The 27,613-nt window shown below is 43.1% G+C and overlaps 1 protein-coding gene across 1 annotated transcript in view; it reads right to left on the reverse strand.

The window, feature by feature from the left end:
• Window positions 1–434: 434 nt before the first annotated feature.
• FMNL1 (formin like 1) overlaps window positions 435–27,613 on the reverse strand; it is a 355,813-nt gene continuing 328,634 nt past the window's right edge. Inside the window, exons 20-26 of the mRNA XM_069237968.1 lie at window positions 23,568–23,648; window positions 21,583–21,712; window positions 20,394–20,557; window positions 17,207–17,308; window positions 16,560–16,658; window positions 15,025–15,148; window positions 435–9,277 (exon numbers count right to left, since the gene is read on the reverse strand). Of these exons, the coding sequence (XP_069094069.1) occupies window positions 9,174–9,277; window positions 15,025–15,148; window positions 16,560–16,658; window positions 17,207–17,308; window positions 20,394–20,557; window positions 21,583–21,712; window positions 23,568–23,648 (804 nt within the window). The 3' untranslated portion in view covers window positions 435–9,173. The remainder of the gene's footprint in view (window positions 9,278–15,024; window positions 15,149–16,559; window positions 16,659–17,206; window positions 17,309–20,393; window positions 20,558–21,582; window positions 21,713–23,567; window positions 23,649–27,613) is intronic.

Here is a 27,613-nt window from a genome sequence, read left to right on the forward strand (position 1 = left end):
GTGGCTCGGGGGTGCCTTAAATGGGATCCCAATCCTTCAGGAGGGAGCCAGTCCAGCCCAAGGCCAAATAATATTTGTGAGACATTGGATTGGAGATTCGGGGGGGCCCCACCACATTCTGCAGGGATCCCCATCGTTGTGCTACACCACTTTCTGTAAGCACTGTAAAAACGCTATCACAATAGTTATTTATAGAGCAAAAAGTGCAGATACTGATAATCACTGATTATTACAAGGTTTGAAAGCACTGGAAAACACTTTACCCCCCCCCCCACACTAACATGCACCCCAAATAAAAACTGAAAACAGGAAACCCTTTATATAATATATGAACATTTTGTTGTATTATCAAATTAATCCATGATATACTTGCAAATAAAAAAGAGCAAACATGCATTTATAATGAATTAATATATTAATAAATACTCAAATGAATAAAATGGCAAGCATATAAAAAGCAAACATGCGAAGTACGTGACACTTTGTTCCGGTTACAGCTGAATAAAAGCCATGCCCTGCTCGCTGGCATTCTGGAATCCTATTTTGACAACCGGCTAAAAGGACAAAAGGACTTAAAGTTATTCAATAGGATCCTTCCACTGGTGAGACACATCTATTGCCTCTCTCTATCCACCAGCATCAGTATAAATGTCCTAAAGGAGCAAACTCGAGCTCCCCACAACACGTACCTAGAAGATGAATATCATTGATGGGCAATGCAACACATGGAGGTCCAGCATCCCCAGGCTGGAAGCTAGAAGAAAGGCAGCCTGCTACTCCATCCACATGCAAATCCAACAAGTGCCTTCTCTACTTCACGTATGGAAGGAGCTCAAGATGTGCCTTTTCAACCACGTCATCCCTTTCTAATGTCTCCAGGATAGCTGCCTACTATCCTGGAGGCCCTATACAGGGATGAGATGATGGTCCTTCTCCTATCTGTAGATGGCACGTCTCCAATGTAATCTTCCTTTCCTTTCTCTTCTTTGCCCTTCATGCACAGGGATCCTCCCTTTGCAGGTAGGTACATAATAGATCGTGCAGGCCTGAGTTGGTAACAGGCTGTAAAGCTGTCACTCTTTGTTAAATAATTGATGGCAAGTAGGATGTGTTGCCTTGTGGGCCAAAGCAAAATGGCGATATTAGAGCTCTGTGGTGCTTGAGTGTACATGGTTTTATGAGACCTCGTGGTTCTATGAGACCTCTATGAGAGAGATGATTTGTACCGCAGAGCCACTTTCTAAGACCTTTCCCCCTACACACGTGCACTCATCACCAATCCATGGATCGTGTCACATGGCACATCGCTGCTGCAATTCTGTTAACTGCAGTCTTCTACAATACTGGCACAGCACTGTACCACTCTCCACTTCCTCCAGCGTTTGACTACAATGTAGTGCTTTATTAATACTCAATCACGTTTTTGTGGGTATTATATTTGTTTATTTCATGAACTTTCACATATAGCATATAAAAATAAAAATAACGTATATAAATCTGCAATTTATAGATTTGCTTATTACAGCTGCTGGAGTAAACGTTGTTTTATATTTATACACATCATTGTCCAAGACACCTATGTACGTGTCCTGTTCAAGGAAGACCCCACTGTGTAGTTACATTTGTGGCTTCTGTCCTCCCAGGAGTCTCTGCACATAGTGAAGGGTCCAAATCTTTTTGTAATCGCAGTCCTTTCATGCCTTACATTTTAAACTTAAAGTGAGCTGGGAAAGTTGAAATCTGAACAGAGGCTGCTTCTGAAGTTCCCGTGGAACATTATATATTGGTCTGCATTGGATTCAAAATGGCGGAGGGTAACAGCCAAGAAGCATCACAAAGGAAGCTGCTCCTGGTTTGCGACAGGATCTAGTGCCCTCTGGTACCAGAAGGATCCAGTAGTTCGGTGTGTCTCCCTTTAGGTCAGAATTGATGCAGCTGTGTGTGATATCAGAGCAGAAAATGTCTACAGCTTTATTACGCTGTGCTGCATATCTCAGTATATGAGTATACTGTAGAGTACCTGTGTGCACACATGCAAATTGTCTGCATGCATGAAAGCCAGACGAGAATACCATAAACGGGAGAGAGGTTCAAGCAATGCATAATGGATTACAATTTGTGTTTCTGGAATGTGTTTTGGGCAAAGAATCTAGCGCCTGGGGAGAATAACCGTCACTAATGAGAAAACTGAGATGATTCTGGAGTAGTCGCAGCAAACAATGTTATATGATGCAGAGAGAGTTCAGTGCAGGTATCCACCACAGGTACTGGCCGCTATCCAATTCATGGTAGGCCTTCCAGCGAACACTGAGAAATTAGGTGGGCTAGGGACCTGACCACGTCTTTCACTCAGCAATAGCATGTTGTTCATTGTAGCACCACAACGTTTAGTGGATTGTCCAAACCGAGCAAGGGTGAGAAGTGTAAACTCCAAAAAGTTAGGACGAGGGAACTGTAAAGTATTTGTGTGTGAAATCGAAGTTTTTCGTAGCGCTTGCACAACTTCATGTGGAGTAAGGAAAGCTTTTGGACCACATTTTAGCAGGAGCGTTTCTTGCAAACCCATTACTTTGTGCAGTATTTCACTGGCAAGCAAAGCTTGACCAAGGGGTTCACTGGACTCAGGAAGGTGATATTTCATTATGTCATTAATGTCGGAACACACCTCAAGCTATGTAAAGGATTAGTAAAGATTAGGAGCTGCGGAAGACCACACACACTGTTGACATCAGTTAGGTGCAGGATGAATCAGGTCACCAAAGGTCAAGGTACTCTCCTGGCAATAAGTATTAGATGCCTCTCTACTGGCTCCAGACTGGTTGGGTAATGACAGATGATCTTGGTAAGGCTGTTGACTCTAAGGCACGGGTCAGCTCTGATGATGGAGATTTGTTGCTACAGTAAGACTGCTTGTATTAGCTGTTGAGGAATTAAGGTAAAGTCATGGTGCTTTTAATGATATGGTTTGTTGGTTTAGGAAAGGCAGCCTTTTAGCGACACTACTGTCAAAAGACATGAGGTGTTTTGGTGACAGGGATGGGGTGAGACTGTTGGGGTTACAAGGAGGCACTTTGGCATGGAGAGGCACATGCCTATGGAAAGCAATTTAAGCTAATTTTACTATGTAGCAGTGAATCTGATTGCCTTCCGGAAGATGCAAAAGACAATCAGTGATTGGCAGTCTCGCTCCCAGTGGCACCGTGGCATTCAGTCACAGGAGAAACAGGGCTCAAAAGATCTCCTTGTGGTCTTTCCTGGTAAAGTTTGAAAGTCCCTACAGTATCGGTATTATGAAACGCCTCCTCTGTTGTGGAAGCATGTGAGTCAAGGAACAAGGAAGAGAGGCACATCTCCAGTTTATTTTGAAAAGGAATTCTGTGAGCCTGATTTTAAGGCAGAGTTTACTTAATTCTCTTGAGTACAGATACCACCTGCTTCAACCCCCTAGTGCAGCCAAACATTCTGTACTAAAATCAAATATGAAAGTTGTACTTTCCAGGGAAGAGTGAATGCCCAAAATGCTCAGTCCACTGAGGACACATACCCTGGTGTACTTTGCTACTGGTATACGGCAGATGTGGATGTCGGGTCCCATTTCTTTGCTTGTCTATGATCAACCTTTACCGGGGGAAGGTATGTTATGGAGAACACTGTTTAGTTTTTCTCACCTCGCTGAATCTTCATCGTCAGTCACTGATGGTGAGGACTGAACACACCTGATTGGTTTGCCTACTTGGAACAGTGGGGAATGTTTCCCTCCCGTCAAGAAGGTGGTGGTGTTGACACTCGTTGAGAATAGAAGTGGCTAACAAAATCCATACATTTCCTGAAGCTTCCAATCCAAATATTTGTTCAGTAAACTGTTACTGTCACTGATATCAGGCTACTGAAAAGTCACATGGAGACTACGTTTTCTCCGGGGTGGTTTTGTTGAGATGCTGATCTGAACAACAGGTTAAACTTGATGGTGTTTGCTGTGCGAGGGCTCTGGTTCCACCAACGCATTGGCAAATGCTGTTTATGCTGTCTGTGAAGTTTCCTTGGTAGGTCTAATGATGGTACCCAGGTGCTGGCTCTCGGGTGGCTTTAGAATACAGTCTATGTGGTAATAACGTTTATTGTACTATTGTGAGTAATACACCAATACTGAAAACATGGAACCTTTTTGGACCATCATGAACTCTTCTTTTGATAGGGGTTTTTATCAGTACAACAGTGGCCACTTCTTCAGATTGAATTACTGTCCTGAGAAGGGCAAGTGTGGCTACAAAAGATTCAGAAAACTTACACATGTTATTGAGAATTATATAAATGTATCATGACTTCCATATAATCTATGTTCTTCAGGAAGCACCACCATATAGGTATTATTCTCTATACGGAGGCACTGAAATCATTTTTAACGATACAATTTTGGTAAGATTGTTGGTGACTCCATGTGTAGGTTTTGAGAAGGCTGTTGGAGGTAGGTGAGAGATGCCTTTGGTAAGATCTTTGGTGTTCCCCACATTTGTCTTTGGATAAGTTTTTTCTTTGTTAGGCATTGAATGACTTTTCAAACATTCTGGTGACTGAAGTAGAAAGCTACTATTGGTACCAAAGGTTTTACTTTGATTATGGTGTTTATGCCATCGGTGTAATTATGATATCAGGGTTGTTCATTACAGTCCTGGCCTGGACTGTACGAAAGGATGTCACACTTCGGATATTAATGTTAGTGATGGAATGTAAGGTCAGTGGTAAATGTCTTGTTTACTGTAGAGCAAAATTAATGACCCAGTGTTACTATTGCAGTAGCTTCCTTTGGAAAGCAATGTAATTGGGGTGCTGGTTTGGAAAAGTATGCAAGTTTACGATCACGGAGCATAAATACAGTGTGTGTTTAGTAGCTTTTATTGTTAAATAAATCTGATGGTGCTAGCAGAAATACATTTCCAGAAGGATTCCAAAGCTAACTGTAGAGAAGTTTAGTACTTTATAAGAAAGCCCATGCGTGGTGTAACAATGTTATTACGTTTTGAGTTGGAATCGGGAACCTGCGGTGCACTAGGATAGCTGTAGGACTTTGCACAGTTTTTTCCATCTAAATCAGCCAAGGGCGTTCTTCAGAAGATAGCTCAGCCATTGAAGGTGAAGGTGTAGGGCTGAGAATGTGATTCACATATACAGAGAAGACGGTTGGCACCGAATTGATGGTGGTGCCAGACTGAGGAAGTGCAGAATGAGATGGTACACTGCTCTCTCTTCACTGATGGCTTTTCACTGTGATGCTCCCTGAGTCTGATGGTGGCACACCTTGTTTCTGGGCGGCACTGGATCACTCTGAAGCTGTGAGAAACTGAGGGAAACAACAGATGTAATAGTGTGAGGTCGGTGTAGCAAACATGAGCCAGCCATCAGCATTTCAGTGGTGAAGATATCCACCCACTGTGGTGTGGGGAACCTTAGGGTCTTGCAAAGCCTGTGTGGGCTTAATCTGCTGCCGTCCTCAAGAATCTCCCTGACAAGATTGAACCCCAGCTGGGGTCTGCTGACTGTGGGAGGTGCACTGAGAGGTCGCTACTAATTGGCTCCTGGGTGCTCTGAATAATATTGGATCCCAGACATGGCTGGCAAAAAGGGAAAAGGCAACGCTTGTGAATTCGTCAAGACCTGCATTTCTTCTATGAAGAAGGGATGGAGGGGACTTCTCTGGGAGACTTACTATTGGATAGTGACAGAATGTTCCTCAAGTCCCTCCATGCTGACCAGACTGCCAGATCAGATAGAATCGAAAAATCAGTGAACATCATTGCATCAATGATGAAGGTCCTCTGCAGAAGTGCGAGAGCTGTGGTACAGGCGGTGACAAATGTGGAATATCGTACTGGGGTGCTAGAGTGACAGCAAGATATCTTGTAGGCAGTTGTATCTGGAACTGAAGAGTTTAGGGACTGTATGGAGGAAAATATAATGGCGATCATTCTGAGCCTGAAGATATTTGTTACCTTGTCAAGAGAAGCCCATTTTTTAATATTATGTCTTCCGTGTTCGATGCTCTGGAGGAGCTGGTGAACATGGTTGAAAGTGTGCTGTTGCCACTGTGTGATCAGTCAGAGTTGGAAACAGCCCGTAATCGCAGAAAGGTTTATTGACTGCCTGCAATAGAACCAAACATGAATGGAAGGGACATAGGCATTGTGGTAGCTGTCTTCAGGTCACATGAGCTGAGAGATGAGGTCCTACGTAAGGGTTCATGTAGAATGACATTTTTTATGAAGTGCGAATAGAAAGAGCTTGCTGATATGCACGTCGTGGTGGCATTTTGTCGCCACTTGGAGACGAGAGTTGAGTTGGAAGGAAAAAATACACCTTTACACACACTAAGGCCCATATTTATACTTGGTTTGCACTGAAATAGCGTCATTTTTTTTTTTACGCTAATTCAGCGCAAACCTAACTCCATATTTATACTTTGGCACTAGACACGTCCAGCGCCAAAGTTATGGAGTTTACGTCATTTTTCTGGAGGGGAAAAGCTACCTTGAGTCAATGAGATGCAAGGTAGGCGTTTGCATTCAGAAAAGGACGATATGGCCTTTGCGCCATATTTATCCCCATGCTAAAATCCAGCACGGGGGAATGGGGGCCTTAAATAATGGCGCTAAGCTTGCTTAGCGGCATTATTCAACGCCTGGGTCTGGGCAGGCGTAAGGGGTCCTTTAGGCATATTTCCATGGTCGGAGATCATAGAAATTGCCCACAGGTGCCCTTCCCTGGCCCCAGGGACACCCCACCCACTGCCACCAAGAGGTCACCTAAGGATGGGGGACCCATCCCAGGTATGTCCGGGTGAGTGTTTTTTTTTTTTCTACCAACACCGCTCGGGCCCTAACTTGGGGCCCTGCACGGCGCTATCCCAATGGCCATGTCCAGAGAACATTTGTCCCCTGGGCATGGCCATTTGGGTGGTGGGCATGGCTCCTGTCTTCACTAAGAGAGGAGCCATGCCCATGGGGATTGTGCGCCAGAAAATGGTGCTACACTGCTTAGAGGCAATTTTTTTGCCTCTAAACAGTGTAGCACCATAATTTGATGCACAAGCCTTGATTCCCCCTACGCCTCCCTGTTAGCGGCCTTTCCAAGTACGCTAACAGGGCCTTAGTGCCATTCCATAAATATGGCGCCCAGCCTGTGTCATGGAATGGCGTTAGCCGGAGCTATACTTTTTGACTCAAACCTGTGCTAACGCAGCTTTGCGTCAAAAAGTATAAATCTTCCCCTCAGTCGTTCAGCATTTCCTGTGTTTTCTCATTGAATCAAGATGCTACTTGATTCACAGTGATGATACTGAGGGTGAGAAGTCGGGATAACTGGCTTTGTTGCGTGTCTTGGTTCTCATGTACTTGCCTACTGGGAAGGGACTTGTGTGAATATTTTTGCCGTTGCCTCCCTTTGAGATATGGAGTCTTAGGGCCTTATTTAGAGTTGGGCAGAGTGGGATAGCGGCCAAAGACTGACGGATGTCCTATAAGCTGTATTTAGTGTGCCTTTGACATCAATACACTCGTAATTTTGGAAGATGTCCTGCTTCTGCCCAACTCGAAATAAAGCGGTCTCTCTGCTTGCCCCCCCTCCTCCAGTGTTTGTCCTTCTTTGTGTCCAGGAGCTGTTTTCGAGTTCATTTTTTCTGCTTTATGGTGATGATTCTGAAAACGTATATTGGTCTGATTCTGGGAGATTGCTCCTGATGGGGAGACATGAGTTAGCAGCACTGTGAACTGTATAACATAATGTTAGCTGTGATTTTCTTCACAAAATAGTTGAGTCAGATGTAGGATGCCTTCAACCAGAAATACAATCGTAGGTATTAGATGGCTTTCATAACAATTTTGAGAACAGGTCTGACATAGTATTAGTAAGAATATCGGTGCCTCTGGTGTGTTACCATTAGTAGCAATGTTGGCGTCTGTGGTGGGATACCTTTAATGAGAATGTTGTTGGTGGCAAAGTAGCACCGGTAGGAACTTTGGAATCAGCAGTGTTATTAACCCCATCATTTATGGAAAGAGACACTACGGGCTTGATTCACAAATTGTTCCTGAAAGCGGGTGTGGCATACTTTTGTAACTTCTGGCTTACTCATGAAGTTTCTTGAATAAGGAACACCTATTTATGGAAGAATGATTTGGGAATTGGGCTACAATGATTGAGCGGAAAGACTCTGACGATTTATTTTCAGTATTAAAGGCAGAACCTCACTGTTTTTTCCAAGAAAATGAAAGGTTTAAACCAAAAGGCTTGGATAAAAGGTGTGTCTTTCCTACTGGTTTCTGTTACTAATGTGGTCTTGCTAAACAACTGTGGCCTACAGGAATCACATGCCTATCCCATTCTTTCCAAACTCCCAATGTAGTGACGTTACAGATATGTTAATGTAAACAGTGGGGTAGTTATGGAGAATGCTTGTCCTGACTAGCGTTCCTATGTACAAGATTAGGCCTCCCTATATGGCCTGCTGCAAACCAAGAGATTCCTCCAGAATGATGCTGGCGGGGGCAGTCACTACTTAGCTTTGATAAGGCTGATAGGGTTCGGGTGTCATTGGTGAGAGTCTCTAAGAGTACAGTGGATTGGATTTGGTAAGGATATTGTTGTTAAAGGTGGTCTAGCATAGAGAATACGGTTCAATACTGTTCTTGGTACAAGTGAGGTAAGCGTTGTTAAATGGATTGATGCTAGTTTTATAAAGACCCTGGTAGAGCAAGCAAAGCTTCAGTAAAAATGTTGATTTTAAATGTGTGATGAATGTAAGGATGTTGTTGTGAGCAGATGTCTGTGTAGCAGTCCTGAGTATGTGTCTCTCAACGACACACTGCACTATTATATGGAAGGACTAGGGATATAGTGGGATATGTGCATGGTCAGTGCCATCTATCATCAGTTTTTTCCAGTCCCTACTGGTCAGGGGCACCTGAGAGGTGGACTGTAGGCTAAACAGCCTGTGCAGCCAAGATGCTGTAGTTACATGCTGCTCAATTAAACTGCTGAAGGACCAAGGCATCTTCTATTCCCCCAAAACATCTGTTGTTCCTGTTCATGAGTCTTTCAATCATCTTTCAATGAAGGGGTAGAAAGTTCCAAATGCCGGTATGAACATTGTCCCATCCTTTGGGCTGATGGAGGAAGGTCCATTAGAGTGGAATATCAGAGGGTGCCTGAAGAGTTTGTCCATTAGGTCGCTTCCGCGCACTGCGCCTGCTTGGATCGGCCCTCCTGTATGGCTGGTTTCGCAGATCTGCACAGACAGAATGTTGCGTGTGAAACTTTTTTTACATTGTTAATTTTGGAAACTTGTATGCATAAGACAATGAACATAAACATCTTTATTTGACTGGCTGGCCAAACGTGTTCAAAAGGATTATTCTTACTGTAAAAAGTGTTATGCATGCATGCGCGCACACAAACTTGCAAGAACACTAGCAAAAACAGAAATAGTTATCTGACTGCTGCAATATGAGATGTTCCTGTCCTCCTCTATACATTGATCCTAGGACGTTTAAAGATACTCATTGCACTGAGACCTTCAAGGCATCCATGTTTCTCACTAGGCAGACAGCCTAAGATCATTCCATTTTGCCTATGACTGAAAGCATACACTCTCAAAACATCCTCTTTTGAAGAGTTTAGCTTTTCCTTAAACTACTATATAAACTGAATAACTTGAGGGCTTTATAATCTTGCGTCTGCACTACAAACCTTTAGTTTACCAAATGGAATGAGAGTTTTTCACCAGTCCTAATAGTCAAGGACGTCTCTTCATGATTAACTGTTTTTCTCCGTCATATCTTACAGTGCTTCCTGAAGGTCTGAAAGCAGGATGCAGCTTTACAGAGCTAACCCACTATCATTTGATATTTTGCTTGGTAGCTGTTTCTCAGCAGGAATGTGCCCCTTTCTGCACAAAAACAATCATCCCCGCAACACAGGAACGCTTGAACCATGGTGCAAGGGTGCCTGAGTTGGCGCTAGGCAGCAATTTGAGCGCCAACAGGAGGACAGAAATTAGGTTTAACCTCTCTGAATATTATGAAAGGGGCGACGCCCAATTGCTACCTAACAAAAATGTAACATCTAAACGTGTTATGAAATGGTTACCTAATAACTTTAACTAAGCTCTGACCTTCGAGCAAGCTACACATAATCTTAACACAAACCTAATGAAACATAATCTGTAAATATATTCTGAAGTAACATTTAAAAGTTTTCCAAAATTTTGGTCTAAGGTATTATGCAAGGTTTTTAATAATCTTGCATTTGATAAAATCCCGCCTTCTTGGAAGAAATCTATAATTATACCAGTGTTTAAAAAGGGTAATAGGCAAGACCCATCTTGTTAGAGGCCGATTTCACTGATTGATTCCTCAGTGAAAATATTAGGTCGAGTTATCTTAAATAAACTGAACGATTGGTTAACAGAGAAAGGGGTCCTAGCAGATGTGCAGTATGGTTTTAGACCCAAAAGGAGTACTATAGATCAAGGCCTGAATTTGTATTTATTAATAGAGAAATACACGAAGGCGAAGGAGGGTTCCATGTATCTGGGGTTCATGGACCTCTCGTCAGCCTTTGATCTTGTAAATCGATCTAAATTATGGAAAATCTTACTTGACATAGGACTGGACAAGGCTCTTGTTAACCTCTTAGTAGATTTACATACTGACCTAACAGCTTCTGTTAGAGTTACTACTGCGGGGCGATGCACTAGCCACTTTAACTCAGAAAGGGGAGTCAGGCAGGTGTGCATTCTGGCTCCCCTCCTTTTTACTATTTATATAAATGCCTTGGAATCCATACTAAAAGATGCTACCCAGGACACCCCACGGATAGGAGAACTCGGTATTCCGGTTCTCCTATACGCGGACGATGCTGTCCTGCTTTCTCGTACTGGTGTTGGTCTTCAACGATTATTGGACGCCTCTGAGGTTTTTATGACTTCTCTGGATTTAAAGATTAATGTTAAAAAGTCCCAGATTATGATCATGGGTAAGGGTTATAAAAATAAACTCCCCAAAATTTTTACTTGTGGGAGGCAAGAACTGTGTAGAGTAGCAATATTTCCATACTTAGGGATCACTTTCGATGAGAAAGGCTCTTGGGGCCCCCAGATAAAAAATAGAAATGTTGCCCTTGCAAAGTCGTCTTCTGCTCTTCGGGGTTTTATGAATAAACTTGGGGCGAGGCCAATTGTTAGTTTGCTCAAAATTTATGAAGCAAAATGCCTTGCAATAGCAACGTATGGAAGTGCGATATGGGGCCATTGCTCTATGGAAAGTATACAGATCACGGAAAATAAATTTCTAAGATCGGTTCTCTCTCTTCCCCAGTCTACTCCCACACACATTGTCCATACTGAATTGGGTGTGGGCTATATTTTAGACTTGATCAAACTGGCCCCCGTTCTAGCCTGGCTAAAGATTTGGCTGAATCAAGAAATTCCGCTCAACCATTCCATTTTAAAAGATTGCTTGCAGCTGGATAAAGTAAATAAAATAGCGTGGCTAGTTTATATCAAAAATTGTTTTGTTAGATTAGGGAGATCGGATCTTTTTTATTCCCCGGAATCAATAACTGTTAAAGATATTGGATTGATTAAAAGCATGATGAAAGATCTGTTATGTTTAGAAAGAGAACAAGTTGAATATGAGAAACCATTGGTGCGGGCCAGTATCATTTTGAGTACTTATGTGGGCCCTGAATTATATTTGTCTATTGTAAATCAATCCTTGCACCGGTTTCTACTCACACGCTTTCGGTTTAACCTGATCCATCTAACTCTTGGCCATTTTCAAACCTGGTCTCTTCCGGAAAAAGGAACGCCGTGTAATTGTGATAATTTTTCGATCCAGAATACAATGCATTTTATGTTATTCTGTGATCATTACGCGGCCTTAAGAAAGACATTTTTGTTCCCAATTTTAAAGGAGGAGGGGTTTATACAGGTTAAACCTGCCCTCTTGTTCTTACAGTTATTGCAGACCCCCAGGATTATGTTCCATGTTGCTAGTTTTTTAGTGGGAGCTGTTAGGGTTAAGAAAAAGAAGTTCGCCATCAATCCGATTATTTTATTGTAATGAATTGAGTGATTAATTAACTTCTTATAGGAAATGTAATTTCTGCGAATTTGGGAGAATATTAATGATTCACGTTAATGATGTTTCTAGGATGTTTTACTTTATTGACCCTCCTCTTAAACATTGTAGATAATATGAATTGTTGATTGCTTGTAATTCTTGATTGTTCTGTTTTTATGCCTTTTTATGATATTTATTTATCGAAATAAAGTACTTTGACTGACTAACATGACGTAATCATTAAGTAGTGAATAATTTCTATTTCTGCTGCTATTACAGCGCCATCAATGAATAACATTTCTTTAACAGTTTGATTATTAATGAATATATCATTTGTTACTGTTAAAAGTAATTCAAAACTAAGACAGTGAAGGAACACATGTAACAAGAATGGCAGATCCCCGGTTCACCCCAGTCATATTATCATGCTTCAACCGCTCATGAACCTGCACAAATTAACACATAACGTCTGTTCCAAATTCTTTTCAATTAGGAACAAACCTTCAGCAATCTCAGAAATTACCTAAAGCCAGAAGCTATAATGGGCTCTCGTCGCTGAAGCTGCTGTCACACAAGAGCCTGGAAGAACGCTTCCCTGTGCGAGCGGTGAAAGGCACAGTCTTCAGTGCTGGGCGGATGATTCAGAGAACAGACAGGGAAAGAGATTGAGAGACAGCATGAAAAGGGAAGCAGAGCAGACAGTGAAGGAGCAGCAGGCAAGGAAGCAAGTTAATGCTAGAAAATGAGGAAGAGGAAACACTGTGGGATTCACATTATGCAGTGTGGGCTTTGCCTTAATATATTTTGTTTTATCACAAATTGCTGCTTGTCAGTTCATGAAACATCTGATGTAAGTGCTCACAGAGTCAGAAATAATGAAGGTTGTGGTCCAAGAACAAGAGCGATTGTTGCTCAAACAAGTAAGGGACATGAGAAGGCCAAGGTTATTGACCAGAAACGGGTGGCCTCAATCAATCAATCAGTGCTTGTAAAGTGCAACTTCTCACCATTAGGGTCTCAAGGGCCTCCTGACACGAAAAATTAAAAACTAAGAGGAAAGATCTGCAATAGCACTGGCGACTAGTTAAGGGTTGAGACCCAGGATTGCCATCTCGTTTAACTTAAAATTTGTGCCACTCCTCCAATACCCCTAAAGAGTACACCAAAAGCAAATAATACCAGAGGCTCGGTACAGAAGGCAGCGGCGGATCCTTCGCTATGGCAGAGAAGCGGAACCCCCACCAGCAATCTAAAAATTTGAAAAATAAAATGATAATAAAACAGATTAATTATAGTTTTATTTTTCAAGTTCTAAGGGCTGGGCCAAGTCTTGTGGGCGGGGCCATTGCAGTGATATGGACTAAGGGTGACATGCGCACTGAGCAGGTTGGAGACAGTAGGGACAGGCCCCCATTCTTTCAGGGAGCGCACAGCCACAGCACTCAGGCCTATCCCGATGCTGCATTCATGCTTCCAGCAGCATGAGAGCAGCGCCTGGATTGGCCGCAGGGGAGTCTGGGAGCCTGTGCTGTAGTGGAGAGAAGCAGAACAGCATCGATGTGGTGGGTGTCAGGTAAGTTCTTTTATGTTCTTATTTTTTTTGTTTGTATCATCGCTGTTTTTTTTTTTTTGTGTGTCATCCACCTATCTCCCCCCACCCTGCCACTCTGTCCTGATACGACCCGCTACTGACAGCAGGCATTCCACTACAGTACATCTGATGTAACAACTTGTGTGTCAAAGAAAGGGATGACATTTATTGTCCATATGAAACAAAATCACCAAGAAGCGGTTTTGTCCATGTTACACTTTGAGAAATAAAGCTGGTACCCCCTGTCTTCTGCAATAATTCCTAGAGACATGGCAAAGGAATTCTGTGCTTTAGAGCAAAGGACAAAGATCATATGTTTCAAAGTTTTATTAAAGATCCAGTGACTCAAAACCTGTTGGGCAAGAATGCAGTGAGTTGAAAACCTTTGGAAAAAGATCCTGTGAATCAAAGCCCCTTGAGTAAGAGCACTCTGATTCCAGACCTCAGAGGGAAGGACTTGCTGATTTAAAAACATTATGGAAGAATCCTGTGGTTTAAAACTATTACTCAAAGATCCCTTGTCTTGAAATATTAGGCAAGGATCCTGTTTTCTGAGACCTTGGCCAATGGAGCCATAGTTTGTGATTTTTTTCATGGATACTGTCAATTGAACACTTAATCGTGGATCAATGTAGGCACTAATTCAAAATTCTGCTATCTGCGCCTTTGTACTAGATCATCTCACTCAACATTTGGAAGAAATTCCCAAAGGTGGGCGCAGGAAAGAAATACATTGGATGAGGATCTTGTTTTATGTGATAAAATACCAAGAGCCACACTGCTCTGTTGGATCAGAGTATTCTTTTCCCTAGAAAATTCAATAGGAACTTCACAGCCAAGGGAAGAAGTGATTCACAGTCCGTGCTTGTTAAGACAGAGGGATAAATGTATCTATCGCAGTTTTATACATAAATTGCACGTACAATCAGCTACACTATTCAGTTCTCTGCTGTGGTCTAACATGCATCACTTGTTGTTGATAATGACGTAGCTAACTTTGGGAAATTAGTGAGCAGCAAACCATTGGATACACCTAGTCGTATAATGACAAGTGACACTGCATGATCCGTGTCTGATTTTTACCAATAATAATAATTTCTTTTTTCATCGACAATGAAATAATGTTCCATTATTACTAATAATGACGCACAGTCCTCTTAGTGATGCTGTAGACCCAGACACTAGTAATACTGTACATTCAGCCACTAATCACAAATGATAATCACACTCCTTTCACAATTTCTAGTACACCACATACTTTGTTTTCAGTAGTGATACAGGCATAGGTCACTAGTGACACTGCACCGGGTGCTCACTCACCAGTAATGATGTCCTCAATGGCTCCATCTCCTCCCTCGTACATGAGAGGTTCTTTCACTTGTTGCTTTCTCTTTAACTCTGCAATCAGGTCCACCTGCTGCCGCTTGGCCTTCAGGGCTGGTGACTGGGCAGAAACATTGGGAAAGGCAAAGTTAGATTTGAAGCAGGCCATTCAGTGACAAGGTACAGCTTCCACTCCTTAAATTCCTTGCAACCATTATTGAAACCCCTCTTGTCCCATTCTCTATCTTCATTTGAGTGATCTTGGCCACTGACTCAATACTGAGATCCTTCAATGACGCAGGGGTCTGTAGCTTTAAACTTGGGATGCTATCATGGCGAGAGCCGCTCACAACTAGGAATTCAGCTGGATGGACAAACATCCCAGACTGCTGACAATAAAATACACAACTATGATGCAAGACTTGCATAATTTGTGTCCCAAGCCCTTTATATGTAAACCTAGCATTCTATATGATAATGACGGCAAGACAGCTGGGGATTGTTAGCCTGTGCGATCCTTTTATGATCAGATAGGCCTGCATGATTTTCTCAAGATCATGGCAATATTCAGTGCTTAATTTGATCTGGTGGTTGTTGGCAGTGCCCGCCAGCACTTATTTCCCCTCAACAGGCTTTTATCCAGAACAAGAGAGAGAAAAACAAAAAATGGTAAAAGGAGGAAGAGAAAGATGGAAAAACAGTAACAAATGGACAATGCAGGGATGAAAAGGAACCTTCAAGAGCTAGATAAAGATAAAGGCAGCATCTGGTGGTGAATTAAAGAGGCATCAGGTGGAATCAAGATTGTGCGGCCTTGGTATTTGGTGCCCTGACCTTCAATAGTAACAGCCCCAGACTCCGGTACTTATTTGTTTACAAATTAAGCACTGAATGTTGTTCTTTAATAAGTGGCTAGGATTCCAGGGCCTTATTTAAAGAATGGCACGCTGCCAGGTCAATGGAGAGATGTACTTCACTGCCCTGATGCAGTACAGCCCCCCATATTTAGATATCTCCACTAGGGAAGTAGAGATAAGTGAGCCTTCAGCAGAAGGCACTAAAACTTTGCTGTGCATGCCCAATGTTCAATGTGCATGCATATCAAAGTTTTTTTGTGTTTTTGGAAGGGTGCGTGCTGGGTCATTTTGAAAAGGTGATTTCAGTCATTCCATTAGTATCTCGAAATTAACTGAGATACCTCCTTGAATGTCAGCCTTGTGGAACACTGCTGTGAGCATCAACAGTGGAAAAGAAAACACCCAGTGTTGGAGACAGCCAAATCTGCCCTGTGTTGTGGGACCCTACCTGCAAGGCCTGAGACCCACCTACATTTGTAGTACACAGCCTGACATTTTGCCCCGGGACTTAACATTCAATATCTATTTGTATGTCCTGCAACATAAAATTAGAGGCTTACAATTCTGGCGTCAAGATCAAATTTAGAAACATAGAGGATTTCTGTGGGAGGACCTTGTTTCAATTTGGAACATCTAATGCCACATTTGGTTGCATCTATGGAAACCATGCCCTACCTTTGGAGTCTGTGCCTCCTCTTTAGCTGGCGGATTGCTCTCTGCATTGCGGGCAGCTGCCTCCTGTTTTTTCAAAAGCTCGATGTCCTGCTCCGCTTTCTGTCAGAGGTAAGTCAATTAAATAGTTTGAAATGCTCAGACCATTCATAATTTATACTTCCCACCATCAATACTGAGACCCTAAATGCATCACAGCCCTCTTTATCGCTCTTCTGTTTTCCCTGCAAGATCCTTTTTTTCCAGCTTGCTTCTTTCACTTTCCTGCTTAATCATTGTCTTTTCCTGCTGGTTCCTTCCCTTTCATATGTATTCTTTTCTTTTCCTCTTGTCTTTCACATTTAACCACTGTGCCTTCTCTTCTCCTGCTCACTTTTTCCCCTTTCCTTACAGGTTCCTTTCTTCATCCATGTCCCTCCCTCAACTTTCCTTCTTACTCCTTCACTTTTCTTGCTCATCCTGTCTATTTCTAGCATGCTTCTTTGACTTCTTGATCACATCTTGCCATCCATCACACTCTCATTCAGTCTATACTTGTCTTCTCCCTGCCTCACTCTTTTACCCATTCCTTTCCCACTACCTTCAGTCGCGCCATCTTGGATTTCAGACTCAAAGCTCTAACTGCTGCATAGGCTCAGAAGTGCACCCACCTTGTATGCTTTCACGAAGCGAATAAAGATGGGAAAGAACATGGATGGCGGCGTGGTTTTGCTATTTTCACCAAAGTACTCCACAGATGACTCATATGCTTCCTGTGGATATAAACACATCAATCAGAAAATGTCATCGACCTTCTGCAGTGAAACACTGCAGCCTAAAGGGTGGTCATTTCACTGTGTCCATTGCAAATGTCTTATCTGGATTGACAACGTAGAAGGAACATCCAGCCTGCCGTCTAAACTAAAGAGTCCAGCATGAATTCTGTTAATATGCATTCAATGAAGTAATCCAGCAACATGACCTTTCCAAGGGCGGCTCCTCCGCAATGGCGAAGGAGCGTCGCCCCGCTGGCTAAGAGCCAGCAGCAGAAAATAAAACGATATTTGGATATTGTTTTATTTTCTGCTGCTGGCTCAGCCAGCATATGAAGGGAGGGGTGAGGCTGGGTCTCGGGAGGGGGATAAGGAGAGAGGGCACTAAGTGGACATGTCTGTTTGGACAGCCTAAGACAGCCTCCCAAACACAGACACGGGCACTTTGGTCTCTCCAGCTGGCTGTGCACACAGCGGGCCTGGAAAAACTGCATAGAACTCAGGGTTGTGTCTAAGTGGCTGTCGGAGTCGCTCAGACCAATCTTGACACTGTTTTCATGCTAGCTTGAGCATGAAAGCAGCGCCAGTGTTTAGGAGAGCCTGTTCTGGTGTCCCAGCGAATGGAGGATGAGCAAGGCATTAGAAGACGATAGCTGAGGAGACGAGCTGTAAGTGTTGTTTTTTTTTTATTCATTCCCCACTGCCCCTGTAGCCCCTCACCGCCCCTCCTCATGTTATTTGCAGCAACTGCTGCTGCCTTTTCTTCACTTTAATATCTATACTGTTCGTAAATAGTTTATACTCCAATCCAAGTATTGTAACAAGGAAGGGGAGGTACACCTAGATGACTTACTTGGGACAGCGGGCCTCCCACCAACTTACCAGTTTTCAATACATGGGTGAAGGACAGTGAAAGTAAGTTTATGCGGCCCTTGTGTTTATTTTTATTTAGGTTCTCAGGGAGCAAGGTATCTCAGACTGATGTTCCCAGAAAGAAGGGTTGGGACAGGTTAATTACTGAAGACCATGGTAAGATACTGAAAGGTGTTGCTAATGTGTATGTGTGCTTGACATGATTTTCAGGTCTTCTTAGAAAACAAAACAGTCCATTTTGACCTAGCTATATGAAATAGTTCTCTCCTGAGGGAAATCCTGTATCTCAGTGGTTCCTAACCTTTTAACTTCTCCGGACCCCCACTTTATCATTGCTGGAACCCGGGGACCCCCACGTAATCATTATTGGATTCCAGGGACCCCTAAACTAAGTCATTGATGGGAGCTTGGGACCCCGGTCTAAACATTGTCAATGATTTTAAACGCAAAACAATACACAAAAATACAGAAACACAGACATACACAAATGATAACTCATTTTAGTTAATTTGCAATCAAATATACATACAAAAAATTTTTTAATAGGAAGGTTAGAGATTTTCTAAATTCAATTAAAGTCACCCCTCGTCCATACTATATTCTGTTTGGTGCACCTGCACTGCTCCCACGAATCAATCTGAGGATACTAATTTAATTTTGAGTCTCCAATTTCAAATTCCTTGACAATTACAGAACGTTTAAAAATGTTAACTTGTTCATATAGCCACTTTATTTATATACACTTTATTAATCTGTTAATATTACTTAATTTTCTTAGCATTCGCTGGCCCCCTTGTGAGGCTTCCGGACCCCTAGGAGTCCCTGGACCACAGGTTGGGAACCGCTGCTGTATCTTCCATCAAACTCCTTTCTTTTCCTTTAGGAAAGCCATCCCTTATAAAAGTTCCAAAAAGCTCCCAAGAGAGGATAGATATAGGCAATCTTACAGTTCAATCAGCTTTACCACTGCTTGATCTTGGAGCTTAGTATCACAGATCCCGGTATACTAAGGAAGCAGCTGAAAATTGTTTATCATGAAGAAGGAACCTGACTCCTTTTAGTGCAATATGGCATTCACACATTTAGATGCATTCGACCTGATTTGCAGACAATTTGTAGCTCCTAATAGAATTTTCAAACTTTCCATGTCCACATGTACCATTTGAATTAAGTTAAGACAGTGGATGTTCTGCAGGTTAAGTTGTGGATAACCTTCATCAAGCTTTGCTGGTTACTTCTACCGAAGTGTCTCTTGTTTATCCACCCCACCTGTGTCCTTCCTCGCTTTAAACGCCTCCTACACCTCTGAGTCACTGTTCATATCCTGCTGTTTATTGTGTGAAGGGTTAATTTAGAGCTTGCAGTTCCCTTGCCACATATAGAAGCACCAGAACCAATGGTTCTGCTGGTGGACCTCAGCTAAATCCACCCACAGAAAGCCTTGACCCCGGTCACAGTGGTGGTAGCACCAACTCTTTTAGGAAGGGACTGCCACCACTGCTTTTCAATACCTGGGATTACCATGTGAGGAATGACAGCCACTGGCAAGAAAATATAAAAACATCTTTGACGTGTAGCTAGGAAAACTTCCTGCATGCCAGGGGCATTTTACTGGATATTTTTAGCAATAACCTCCCTCTTTGTTGCTGAAAAGCCAAAGAGACCAAAGAGTGAGCGCATCAACAGAGCAGCTCGCTTGGCAAAGCATATTGAGGGAATACTGTAGCATTATGTTATGTCATATTATATTGATTTGTATAGCACACTAATCACCCGAGAGGCTATCCAGGCCTGGCAGGGGGTTAGAAGAGTGTACAGTATCAGCAACATTAGAGAGAGGTGTGGAGTTATAGTAACACCATTAGAGGGAGTTGTGGTGTGATAGGAATAACCTTAGAGGAAGGTCTAGTGTTATTGAAGATGTGGTGGAATACTAACTTCATTAAATAGATCTTATGGAGTGCTGGAGGGGTGTCGTAGGGTGAACTGGATGAAAAACAGAAGCAGCATTATAGTTGTGGCTTGGTGTAATACAGGCAGCATTAAATGAGCTGTGTGGAGTGATACCAGCTGTGTTAGTGTGATGTGGAGCGATACAGTCAGCAATGAAGGTTTGGTGTAGAGTGAAAGAAGCAGTATTAACAATGTGGTGTGGACTGATGCAAACAGGATGAGTGAGGATAATGTTGTTAGGGTGTGTATGGGTCCCCACCTGTGCTGTTTTGCTATCAGCCACCAGCTTGTCCAACAGGTCCTGATTATTCTTCAGAAACTCCTTAAGCACCAGGCTGTCGTCCTGCTTCATGAACTCCTTGCATGTGAGCTCCATGCCACGCTGCAAGCCTTTCACCGCTGAAATCACACTCTCCAAGGACACTGCAGGCCGGAAGAAGATGATGCAAGAAAATCAGTGGCAGGAGTAAGAGATGGACAGAACAAAAACACATGCTGCCTGGGGTCTGCCTTACTGACATCCCATGAGCACTGACAACAGCCATCTTGTGCAGATGCAGTGTACTCATCGAAGTGTAGGACTCCATCTTGGAGAAAGCATTGCCAAGGTGCGATGTATTGTTAGTAGCCTACTCATAGTAGAAGCTGTTTACACCCTGTGAGAGTGGTGTTAAGAGAAGAATGCGTATAACTTCCAGAAGATTTTTATTACATATCAGACTTTGCAATGTTTTGCTCTTCTTCCCTATGGGTAATCCTTCCGGCTTACACCAACCAAAGTTGGAAAAACTCAAAAAACAAGAACATTTCTGCCTTTTAACGCCTGTTTCAAACAGTCGTTATTTAGCAGTGCAACGCTCTGTTTACCATTATTAGTTAAGGGTTTGGGTCAAAACCATGGGGGGGGTTGCATGAGAACACATATGTACAACCCATGGAATGCCCCTAACACAATGTAATGCAAAGCAGCACAAAGTGGTGCTTTGCATTACCTTCAGACAACTTTCCAGAAAGTAAATCCCCTCCCAAAAAGGTGTGCACTGTGTAGTATCACTTTTGTGACACAACCCCATCACAAAATGGTAGGAAATCTGGCCCTAAATAATCTGCCCCTAAGTATGCAAATAAATTCCCTCCAAACCTAATGTGTGTACATTTATTTAAGGAACATTCATTTTGAACTTTTTATGGAGTGTGAGGGTAGGATTTGTGCACATCCTACAGTAGACCACCTTGTCTTGAATAGTCTTGAAAGTCAATTTCTCTGTTTTTGAAGGTGGTACTCAACACTTTGAGGTAACCACACACAGAGAGAAGTACTGTAGCCAAACCATGTAATCGATGATTACTCACGGGCAATTAGACCGGTTCTAATGGAGGCTCTCATCCATTATTCTGGCTGTATGTGCCATCCCCTACGTTACCAAAGGATAGTCCCCATTACATACCTGCGCCAGCCTTGTCCAGGAAGTGTAAATCCGTGTGGAATGCCTTCAGCTCTGGATACTTTTCTTCAATTACCTTCACAATATAATGCAACAATGTCTGTTTACGGTCTGTCGATTTGGTCTCCAGGAGCTGAGGAAAACATACAAAAAGTTAGATTAGTTTTTCTGTACATCCCAGTGGCCCTACCAAATCATTCAGACTCCCCAGCTTTGCAGCCAGGCATTGTGCGTCGCAGCTACTCTCCCTGCCTCGCAGGGAGTGGAAAATTGACAATCTCCATGGACTTCTAAACTGTGAGCACTTGAGACAAGAACCCTGTTTTGTGTAAACTAGACTGAGGCCTTAGATATTTGTAGACATCAACCGGAGACACTTCAGCAGCCAATTTCCCGCCACTCTCCTGGATATCTAGTTACTCTCAGAGTAATCCGTTTGCGGCCATACTGCATAGGACTGTTTTGGCGATCAGTCTTCTTACAAGCTGATCTGACCTTATTTGACTGCAATCATACTTTTAATCATCTGCATTATGTGGGTCAGAGCACACATATTCGGACCATTCAAATATTGAAAAACAAAAACACTACCCTAAAATTATCTGGCCGTGCTTTTGTATCAGGTGGTTTGTGGTGCAAAAACAGCTTAATTATGGCGGATGCTATTATGAATGATCATAAAAAGAATGGAAATGAAAAACAGAAATTAGCTAGCCTGGCCAATGTGTTAAGGAGCAGGAACTTTGCCTGGGATAAAACGTGAAAAGGCATGAATTATGGTGAGTCTCCCCTGTAATAAAGATATGAAGGGAAAAGAAAAAAAAAGAAAAAATCCAAAATAATCAAAATTCAGTATTTGCACAGCTGATAGGCATTGATGGAACAGTAAACTGAGGGTTTCACTATTTATCCGTTATGGTCTGGCTACTACAGAGGTCCTTTGCTGCTCCTACCAGATAGCAGAGTTCCTGGTGCCCACCTCCTCCTTGGGGACAAATTCGATGGAGGTAAATAATGCAATAGCAGCTAATGGTTCAACAGATGTAGCAGGCCTGATAGTTAACTAAACGTGTTAAGCATCAGCCATATGAGATGGTACATGACACGTGCATGGGAAATACATACTTACTGTTTGGTCTCTGCTGAGATACTCTTATAGCTACCTTATGTTGATGAGATGCACAGAAGTGAATACATTCTATTGAAAACAATTGTCCCAGCAAGGAATCCGTAGAACCTAACTGGTGAATGCTCTGAAGGCATAGAGGTCCCCGCTAGACAGACTGTGAACTCTAGAGTCTCTGCCAAGTTGATGAACTGGCGGGCAAGCCACCATTCTTAAAATTACCCCTTATGTCTGTCGGGAGAAAGGAATGATTAGTGACTGTGTACAATTGTAAGGGAGAAAGGGCAGGATTTTTTCTGACGGGTCAGCGGTTGGAGGAACTGGGAGGATCCTTATGGATTGTCATTGCAGTGCTTCTTGAAGAGGTGGATATTACTCACAAAAGCTGTTGCAGGTGTTTTGCATCAGAGGCACATACAAAGATGGGGAGTGCTTAATTCAATGACTCTGAGTCGGATGATTTAATGCTACTTTTGCCTTTAAAACTTTAAAAAGATCTTTGGCATGGCGTTTCACGTGTTTCTATGCTTTGCTGTTTGCTTTTCTTGTTTTGCTTACAACACTTTTCATTTTTTTTGCATTACAGGCATATCAGTGACCGAGACAATGATACACCAGTAACACAGTGGTACATCTTTTTGTTGTTGCTTATTTTTATTTGATTTTGCATAAGAAACAAATACAAACAAACTTCGTGAGGTACATTTGATATGGATTAGCGCAGTGGTATATCCTGACTGGACCACACTGCTGAAAGAAGAAAGAGACCATATCTCCCCGCTTTTCTTAACCGCTGTATCCACTCTCTAACAGCCTAACCTTCCGCCCATTGGCGCCTGCTGACACGCCACGTTCTACTCACCATATCGAGGCTCTGCAGGCGGAAGCCGTAGGCCGCCCCTCGCTTGGAGCTGTTCATGTAGTTCCCAAAGGCAAGGACAATCTGTGGGAAGACAATCCACTGTCATAGTTCCTGTGGTAAGGTGGGACAGGCTGGCAAGGGACTGTAGCAGGGGCGCATGGAGGCATGATGGGTGTTAGTTATTGCAGTTTGGTGTTCTAGAAAGCTCATATCTTTGCAGTATAGGAGCACTGAGAGCACATCAAGGAGGCGCCGGCAACCACATTGTTAGAAATGCAGCAGGAGGCCCAGGTTGTGGAGAGGGCTGCAGCAGGAATAAGTGGCGTTACAGGAGACGGCAGTAGACAGAGGAGGCTGGAGAAGGGTCAGCAACATAGGAAATAGCAGACAGAGGAGAATGGAAAAGAGACAGTAACAGAAGACAAGAAGCTGCATTGACGAAAGCAACACAGAAAATAGCTCACAGGGGAGGCTGGAGAAGGAAGAGCAACAGCAAACAGACAGAGGAGGTTGGAGATGGATAGCAACAAAAAACGGAAAGCAGAGGGGGCTGGAGAAGGAGCATTAACATAGGAAAGAGCAGCCAGGGGAGAAGGGACATCAACAGAAAATATTACACTGCGGAGGGTGGAGAAGGGGCAGCAACACAGAAAACAGCAGCTGGGGGAGACTTGAGTAGGGACAACAACAGAAAGCAGCAAACACAGGAGGCTGGAGAAGGGACTGACCACACAGAGAACAGCAGGCAGAGGAGGTTGGAGAAGTGACAACAGAAGACAGAGTGGGTGGGGAATGGAAAACGGGCAGCAACAGAAAATTATGGTTGTACGATGGAATACTGAGGTGAAAAATACTGTGTCACAACAATACCACTGCAAAAATACTGAGGAGCAAAATATTGAGAAGGTAAGTGTGTTGGGCCTGGCCCTTTTTGCAGGGGAACCCTCAGATTTGTGCTTTCTGTTTCTGAACCTGTTTTGTTGGCATTAGGACTCTGAGCTCTTTTTCCCTGCTAACCAGCGATAAAGTGTTTGCGCTCTCTCCCTTAAATATGGTATATGTCTAATTGGTACATTTAATTTGCATGTAAATCCGAAGATACAGTACTACATGTACCCAAGGCCTGCAAATTAAATGCTACTAATGGACTGTTGCACTCATTGTGCCACCCACTAAAGTAGCTTTGTAAAACATGCCTCTGGCCTGCTAATGCAGCCTGTGTGCAGTTTTAAACTGCTTTTTTTTATCTGGCAAAATAAACCTTTTGCCAGGCTTAAAACTTCATTTTTCAGGTATAAGTCACCCCTACCATAGGCCCTAAAGGCTCATAGGGCAGGATGCATTGTATTAAAAAAGGAGGACATGTGTGTTTACGTGTTATGTGTCCTGACAGTGAAAAACTCCTAAAGTCGTTTTTCACAGTTGTAAGGCTATCTCTCCCATAGCCTAACACTGGATTACCTTATTGCACATAATTAGTGATAATTTCAGTAAGGGGACAGATAGAGAAATACTTCTTCTATTAAAATGCATTGAAATAATGACATTTAAAATCCTATTTAATGGTAACATCGGATTTAAAGTTACAAATGCCACTTTTAGAAAGTTAGAATTTTTCTGCCTAAACCAAATGTCTCTTTCTTCCTGTGTCTCCAGAATTATGACTTTGAATGGCTCGCCTGTGGTGTTTTATTTATTTCTTCCAGACATGGGGACAGATGGGCATTGGGTGTGGGGCAGGGTGTTTCTCTTCTGAGCATGATGTCTTGGGGGGTTGAACTCAGCCTTCCTGAGCTTCCAAATGGTAATGTCAGGGCTTGTCCACTCCCTTCCTGACTTCTAAGGGCTGCCTGCCCTACCACTGACAAATGCAGCTCACACCTAAGCCTTTCTGTCCTTTGTTTCCCTACACAGTTTGAAGCCAACCCCATGAAAGGGGGAAGGTTAGACAGAAGGGGCATCCCCCACCCAAAGGCTGGCACTGGGGATAACAGTGGCACCTTAAAAATCTCTAATCAGAACACTCCTGAATCTGTGGAAGATTCAGAAGGACTGCCCTGCTATCTGAAGAAGGAAGACCTGACCTGCTTGCTTTAAACCTTGGCATCCCAAAAGTGACTGGAATGGTTAGTTGGTTGACCTGTTTGAGCTACAAGGACACAACAAGCTTACAGATCCTCCCTGCAACTGCCAAGCTGACCAGCACCAGTTGGACAGACCTGGACCTGCTGCTCGCCTCTGCCTAGAGTGAGTCCTGGTCCCCAAGAGGTACTCCTTGGGTTTTGGACCCTTTGGTAGCATCAGAGTGTACTCCTTCTGGTGAAAACCAACAAGAAAAGGGAACATCTAGATGTTTTGGGCTCTTCAAGACTACAAGAGGGCTCCATGCATCAGCACTGATCACCGAGTTCCCCCACAACGCAAAGTTCAGACAGCAGTTGTTCGTACCAAACACATACTAACTGCATCAATTGTCAACACGAAGCTACAGCCGCTACTTCTCCTCACACTAGCATCGACCTCCTTGCAGCCTCCACCAACACGAAACTCTGGCTTCTGGCGTGGACTTGGACTTGGAGAAGGTAAAATCTTCAGGAGAATGAACCTGGTCCCTGTGTCCGAGTTGGTCTCCATCACAGTCAACCTTAACATGTGCCTTTGCCCTGGTTCCAGTGTGACCAGATACCTTCAGGTGGTGCTTTATGTTTCTTGTTGCTATTGGTACCTAAACATTTAAAAATGTATAACTGCACTTCTACTCATTGGATCTGTGTTGTTTTGGTGTAATTTCATTAATTAAATTGAACTATATTTTTCTAAATAAGTTCAGATTGTTGTTATGTTGTGTTTTCACTTCATAACTTAGTGCTGCATAAATACTTTATACATTGCCTCAAGGGTACGTCTGACTGCTTTGTGCCAAGCTATGAGAGGATTAAGTATAGGTTTATTTAGTGACTTTTATGATTTACCTGATAAAGATTGTGTTTATAAGTTGAGTGAGGCTCTCAATCTTTTCAACTAATAACCCAATTTCTATCAAGTGAAAATAGGTAAGGATAGATTTACTATTCTTAACTCCACATGTATGTACCTTGACGTCAAGGTACACAGATGTGGAATTAAGTATAGTAAAACTTTGAGTACCCATAGAAACTTAAATTCCCAATATTTTTGTCCTTCATATTTTTGTGGTGATATTTTTGTCATGTAGGTGGTCATTATGACTTTGGCGGTAAAAACCGCATACCGCCGCCGTGACGGCCGCAAACCTACATCCACGGTGGCTACCATCCGTCCACCAGATTACGAGCACTGCAGGACTTCTGCCACAATAAGGGCGGAAATCCGGCATTGCTCATGGTGGCTGACGGTGGTAAGCTGGCACTGCTACCACCTGCACCACCCTGCCAGCAGAATGCCGCCAGCTGTATTACGACAATTAATACGGCCTGGGGGTAGCAGTGTGAGTATTAGGGGTTGGGGAGCTGCCTACCAATGACAGGTAAGGAATTTCCTGTCACCAGTAGGGCCTATCGCCATGGTTTTCCTGGTGTTGCTAATGCCACGAAAACCATGGCGGTAGGCTGGCTCATAATGCAGCCGGCGGTACTCTGTCAGCCGCCGGGCTGGAAATGGACATCTCCCGCCCGGCGGCTCATACCGCCATGGCAGTATGAGTGGTAAATTGGCAGGTTGGCTGCAGAAAACAGCCAGGGTCATAATGACGTATTGTTTTTCCTTCAATAGTCTAATCGAACACCACAAAAAAAGTCAGACAGAGGAGGCTGCAGAGTGGGTGGCAACATAAACAGGCATTTGCAATGCAATGGGTCTTGCGTTTGCTCAAGTTAGAGCTATTAGCATTGTAAATTCCTAACTGGACTTTTCTTACCACATAAATTAAAAATGTAAAGTAAAACAGTTGACATAAGCAAGTCAGTTCAAGCGCCACGGTCGCCATGACCGTGAGCGCAAAGGAGAGACACAAAAGGAAAAAGAAGTTCTCTCACAATCAAACATATCCGCAAATGTGCAATTATCCA

This window comes from Pleurodeles waltl, chromosome 6 (genome assembly GCF_031143425.1).
Source record: "Pleurodeles waltl isolate 20211129_DDA chromosome 6, aPleWal1.hap1.20221129, whole genome shotgun sequence".
NCBI classification, from domain to species: Eukaryota; Metazoa; Chordata; class Amphibia; order Caudata; family Salamandridae; genus Pleurodeles; species Pleurodeles waltl.